This window comes from Aplysia californica, unplaced genomic scaffold, assembly GCF_000002075.1.
Source record: "Aplysia californica isolate F4 #8 unplaced genomic scaffold, AplCal3.0 scaffold00511, whole genome shotgun sequence".
Classification (NCBI taxonomy): domain Eukaryota; kingdom Metazoa; phylum Mollusca; class Gastropoda; order Aplysiida; family Aplysiidae; genus Aplysia; species Aplysia californica.
The window spans coordinates 111,311-117,593 of record NW_004797781.1 but is presented as its reverse complement, the minus strand read 5'-3'; the positions used below and the strand labels follow the sequence as shown (position 1 = coordinate 117,593).

The 6,283-nt window shown below is 42.1% G+C and overlaps 2 protein-coding genes across 4 annotated transcripts in view; both read right to left on the bottom strand.

Annotated features, from left to right (window-relative positions):
• LOC106012803 overlaps nucleotides 1-6,283 on the bottom strand; it is a gene marked incomplete in the record, with an annotated part of 71,376 nt that overhangs the window by 25,909 nt on the left and 39,184 nt on the right.
• The window catches only part of LOC101863927, a 20,806-nt gene continuing 14,882 nt past the window's right edge, over nucleotides 360-6,283 (bottom strand). For 2 of the 3 annotated variants that reach the window (XM_005106077.3, XM_035971809.1), the window contains exons 2-4: nucleotides 3,835-4,223; nucleotides 2,005-2,146; nucleotides 360-692 (exon numbers count right to left, since the gene is read on the bottom strand). In XM_005106077.3, the coding sequence (XP_005106134.1) occupies nucleotides 2,006-2,146; nucleotides 3,835-4,221 (528 nt within the window). In that variant the 5' untranslated portion in view covers nucleotides 4,222-4,223 and the 3' untranslated portion in view covers nucleotides 360-692; nucleotide 2,005. Of the gene's footprint in view, nucleotides 693-2,004; nucleotides 2,147-3,834; nucleotides 4,224-5,105; nucleotides 5,287-6,283 lie in introns of those variants that run through there. The other variant, XM_013086839.2, reaches the window with a different exon arrangement.

Here is a 6,283-nt window from a genome sequence, read left to right as displayed (position 1 = left end):
ACCCACATACGAGAAGAGCAAGTGAGGGGCAGCTTACAAGTATTTCAGTCTTCAACCTCCAAAAAGTTAGTTGCTATTTTTTGGATATGATCGGTTGTTGTTGTTTTGTTTTGATTTTTATATTCGATAGTATTAAGTCAAATGAGAAAATTCATGTTAAGTGCCTTTTCCACGGACACAATCTTGGACTGAGCTGAGCATCGAACCCACGAATCCTCCACAAAACTCAGGATTTGCCATTAGCCTAACCACTAGACTACAGACGCCTCTTTCTCTTCTGGTTTTTCCAAAGAAAAAAAAACCCATCGACTGTAATTCAATCATAAATGTACGAAACAAAAGAACAATAATATGTGTACTCAATTTACAGAGAAAACAAAATTTTAATAAGATTCACATTCTGGACAGCAGTTGTATACTAATCTACAGACAAGGGGAAATAAATCTAGTTGGGATGAAGGAAAGCCTCAATGTACAAAGTGTATTTACAAACATAGTCAGTTATCGAGATCTCAATTGTTGACATTGATAGGCGCTTGACAAAATAACTCCATTTTGTCTCAGCTGCTTTTGGACGACTTCCAAGCCAATCAATAGCTTGAATTTCTTTTTCATGATGATATTATGCCAATGACTGAGTCATCAGCAAACTTTTTGGGAACATCTGAGATGCTGCACGAAGTTTCTCGGGCCTGGGGAATAGAAAACACAATGCCATCTTTAAAATGGTAGAAGTTTGGATATGGTTTGGTGTGGTATAGTATGGTACGGTATGGTATGGTATGGTTTAACACCCCTCCCCCCCTCCTTTTTCAATATTATACTGTTATTTAAGAGGCGTGACCCCCAAAATCAACGCTCATCCCTCATATGACGTAGCCAAGTACGGTTGGTGAAAAGGCTTAGCACCCTCCCTTTTTAAATTTACTTTTATCCACCGCTTATACCCGTTTGGGTGTCGTGGGAAGAAAGAGATGTCTTTCAGTCGCCAGCCAGAGACCTAGGGTCAGGGGGATGCCGTGGGTGGTTAACGTTTCCCTGACTCCATCTATCCAGGTCTTTCCCGGTCGCCCTCTAGCATCCTCCCAACCTAGACGCTCAGAGCAGAGAAGAACGCATAGCTCCCAACACAACAAAGTTCAAGATCGAGTGCAATAGGAATTTGAACCAGGATCGTCCGCATCATATCCCAGCATGATGCCAACTGTGCTGACGACACTCTCACAGAAGTGTTAAGCAATAATATAATTGTCTTCTTCTTCTTCTTGATTGCATCATACTTAAAGTCTGGTATCTGTCGTAAATTGGGCCATCCGGTTCAGTTCATTTGTCGGCCCGTATAGCTTTTCTTGTAGTGTCAGTGGGGTTGGCCACGTTTCCTGTCTGAGGGCCGTGTGTGTCTTGCAGTGCTGAAGGGACGTGTTCAACAGTTTGGTCCGCCGCCTCACCACACTGGCATTTTGGTGATTGTACTAGTTTAAAACATCTGTGCATATGTTGTCTCAGTCTTGTGTGTACTATAACTGTAATTGCAGACGTTTTGCACTCCCAATTGACTCAATTTAGATCATTTTAGAGGCTTGCTGCTTCGACCCTGCCTTTTTGGAACAACTGTGTCAGACAGAAACACAACTCAACGTCCCAAGTGATAGACAAAGATAGTCGATGACACCCCCCCCCCCCCCCCCACCCCCCCCGGGACGGAAATCAACATCGTGTCTTTTGCGTGCGGCTCAAACGTGACTACCCTCTAAACCACACACGCCGATTTGTAGAGCAATAGTACTTCTATGATGATAAGAACTTAGAATAGGAGAAGCGTCTAGTGAGCAAGATTAAATAAGAATCATTCTGCTACAGACTCTAATCCAAAATACATGTTTCTGTTGCCTTGAGTATGATACAGCGACACAGGCACTCTGAAGCACGCACACATACAGAGTCACACACACACACACACACACACACACACACACACACACACACACACACACACACACACACCTCATACAGCTGGCAGTTTCTCCCAACCCTGAGGTCTTCCATAGATGACGGTCTCCGATGGTGGCCCGGGCAGGTAACGGTACTGGTCGTAGGCTTTGAAACTCTTTACTGTCCTTCCAGGCATTTCAAGGTGAGCCGTTTTCTGCAGAAAGCAATATTCATTGTTAAATATGCTTGGTATAAAACGTTCTCATTTTGTTATAAAAATTGATGTAAACAGGTCAGGAGCTGTTTTTAGTAAGATTTGTTATTTCACTTGCACCACAATAAGGTCATATAAGTGCCGAAGACTAGAGGTGTTACAAGAGAGTAACAAGCACAAAAAAATAGGAGAAAAGAGATCAGGACGATAAATGTTTGATAGGAAAGAAGGAGCAGACCGTGCCAAAGCACCTGCCAACCACCCACTAAGGTTTAAAGATTGGTTCTCTATATTATCATGTTTATCAGGCTTCTAAGAACCCTACTTGACCATACTTTGTGTGTGTGGTTTGGGGAGGGGGTGGATTGTAGGGCGCCACAGGTGCGAGCTACTTCTTTTCTGTCCCTTTGTTGCTGTTTTTTTTTGGTGTTTTTATGCAATCTTTCTTATTTTCCTTGCACTAAATGATCTTCGGTTTCCAGGTGTTAATTTTCACGAACAGTCAAATTTGGCCTTTATTCCAGGGAGCCCATTCTGTTAAGATCAACGTTTGAGATATTATTTTATTCATCCTGTCTGTCTCGTCATCTCAGATTTCCTAGTTTCAAATGCATTTGTCTTAATAATTTGTTGTTGTTGTTGTTGTTGTTGTTGATGATGATGATGATGATGATGATGGTGATGATGATGATGATGATGATGATGATGATGATGATGATGATGATGATGATGTGAATGTTGTTATTGTTGTTGTTGTCGTTGTTGTTATTGTTGTTGTTGTTGTTGTTATTGTTGTTGTTGTTGTTTAATCAAATCAATGAAAAGACGTTTGATGACAACTGAACTGCTATTACCCCGGTACTATCTTTCGGTGTACGTAAACTTTAGAAGTTTGTCCACTACTCCGATTAATCAATACAATACCTGAAGAAGGATGAGTAGTTTGAGGGCACCACTGGAAAGCCCTGTTTCTTTTTTTTCTCCTTCTGTATATCGTTGCTTTTCCTTACTTTAAATGGCTGTTACTGTGGTGAAGTGTGATTCTCTAACTCAAAAGCAAAAATAGCTGCTTTAGAGAGTGTTTTTATATTCAACCCTTTAGAAAAAGAGACCCAAGTCCATATCAAAACAATAACACAGCATGTAAGAAACAGCTCCCGACCAAAATTGAAACGAAAAAGTGACAAATAAACAAATAAAAAACCGAAGGAACAACGAAGGAACAAATGAACAAACAAACAAACAAAAGACAGACAAACAAGCAAACAAACAAACAAACAAAAAAATACATGACCATAAACGTACCGGATCAATTGTGGGAAAGAGCAAGCCAAAGGCCAGTAAAGGAAGACATGCAGGTGAAGAAATGGAAATGGATGGAGCACACCTTGAGGAGACCCCCGAAAAGCATCATCAGACAGGCTTTTACGTGGAATCCACAAGGAAAACGTAAGAAAAGAAGACCAAAGATGGCACGGAGGCGAGCTGTACAAGCGGAAATGGAAAAGACGGGGACATCATGGAAACAGCTAGAAAAGGATGCACAGGACAGGCTTCGCTGGAGAATTAATGTTGAGGGTTTATGCTCCACTGGGAGTTTAAAAGGGCAAGAGAGAGAGAGGGGGGGGAGAGAGAGAGAGAGAGAGAGAGAGAGAGAGAGAGAGAGAGAGAGAGAGAGAGAGACGTACCGGAGCAAGTTGCCGAGGCTCCTTCAATCCGTCAAACATAGCCACCTGCGCCGGAGGGGGTCCTGTCGGGAAGGCGATGGCTCCATTCCTATAGGACGGGCTGTTGTACTGCCTGGGCTCGTAGTGGTAAGAGCGGCTGTAGGCGTGATGGTCGGTGCGTGGCGGGGTCCGGTACATGTTGTAGTGGTGCCCCAGCAGCCTGTACATGGGCGGACCCTGGTCCTTGTACATGAACCTGTTGTCCAGGTGGTCAAAGCGCTGGTTCCGCTGGAAGCGCCACTCCCATTCGGGCCCGCGTGGAAACAAAATGGCCGCCGGAGGAAGCGATTTTCTGGAGTAGTTGTCCACCGGAAGGGCGTGTAGATTGGTTACTTCGAGGTACGCCATTGCTAAGAGGGAAGTGATACATTAATTTTCGTACGGTTTATTACAAACCCTGTCTCTTGTTGTTAAAAGATAATATTTTATTGTATTATCGCGAACACTACCAAGAGTTAAAGACGTCTGCGTCTTTCCACTTCCTTGTCAGTTCTGTTACTCCTCCCCCACCCCTCCCCACTCCCACCACCACTAGAAAACAACTCAACTTGACAATAAGTCATGGGGGTTTCATAACCAACATGCTCATGGTTATGAAGAGATCGCATTATTTGTACGAAAATAGCCAAGGGCGCGGTTCAAAATTTCAAAAGTACTAAAGTTCAAGAGTTCAAGACTGTCATTATACAACAAAGATAGTACACCTCATCATGCAAACTCCTAAAAAGGGTTGTCTACAATACTAGTGCTTGTTTCAGGTCACTACAGTTGGGCCAATCTTTTATGGAATAAACCTAAAGTTTTCGCCTTCGGGTATATTATGTTTTGAAGTAACTACAGTGTTTCTTTAAAAAGTGTACGTTTGTCCGTTTTGTGTAAAACACTTTTAGTTCAGTACTATAGTGTTTTATTATAAAATATTGCAGCTGCACCCCATTCTCATCAACACAATTTAGATGATTTAGGACGCGGGAAGTTTTGGGATTTTTACTTTTATTTTTCAAAACTTTAGGTCACAAAGTTTTATTTTTGACGGGCTTACGGAGGAAGTAGGGAAGGTCTCAAGATTAAAATAGCGAGAATATCCGTTCCCAAATCAAGAGGATTCGTAACTTCATTTTTGTTTGACGTATGCTTTATCATATTTTTTGCAATGTGAATGAGACAGAGGACCAAAAAAAATAACACAAATGTGAGACAGAAATCAGACACGAAGTTTTGAATCTACAAACCTTTGAAATTGATTATTTTCTCACTGTTTCTAATTTGTGACCTAGTCGCCCGGTATTCCCTGCAGATTATCCATGTACCGTGTACGTTTTGAAGGGATTTTTTAAATCCTTGAAACCAAATCAGAGTATGATGGAACCACACAGCTCTAGTCAAGTCTTCAGCTTTTCTTTTCCCCTTGCCCCGCTGCCTCCTTGAGGTGATGGCATCTTGAACAAAGTGTCAAAGGAAGCTGACGATGTTGCGCAGATCAAAAAGACGGCAAAGGAAATCCTCATGGTGTGCATCACTTCACAAAATTGGAAGACTTCCTAGAGCCTATTTCATTTTTGCTTAGGCTACCCTCTCCCTGCCCCTTCTGCCCCAACCCACTTTTCCCCCAAGCTTATGAGCTGGTTTGTTTGTTTCTTTGTTTGTTTCTTTGTTTGTTTTATAGCCTATCCTTTTATTTAGCATACTTTCACGTATTTACAGCTCGTTTTTCATAGAGGGAGGAGGATATGTTCACTCAAACCAACCTGTCTGTACTGACAAGCAAAACAAAAAGTGAGACGTAGCACGGGAATTGTTTCTTTCTTTTTGATATGTCTGCATCTCGTGGTGCGTACCTTTTGCGTTCTTTCCCCTAGTGAAACCGGACGTGATACCAAAGCTTTAAATAACATGGCGTAGGTCGAGGTATTGTAAGTAGCTTCCTGTGTCAAGTAGTCGTTCCTCTAGCAGCACTGGCCACAGTCTTGTCTTCATCACAGCCCCCCCCCCCCTTTTTACCATAATAGCGGCACGGTAAGTATTTGTTTTGTTGTTGTTGTTGTTGATTTTGGTGGGTGTATCTGTGTGTATGTAAGTGTGTATGTGTGTGTGTGTGTATATGTGTGTGTTTGAGTGTGTGTGTATGTGATAAATAATAAATAAATAGCATTTGTATAGCGAATATCCCCTCTCAACAGCAGGCTCTATGCGCTTTACACTATATTTTATATATATATATATATATATATATACATACATATATATATATATATGTGTGCGTGTGTGTGTGTGTGTGTGTGTGTGTGTGTGTGTGTGTGTGTGTGTGTGTGTGTGTGTGTGTGTGTGTCTATGTATATAAGAGGGGGGAGGAAGATCCATGTGCGCCGTATGTCCTGTAATAGTATTGGTGCGGGTGGCTTTCCGCAGG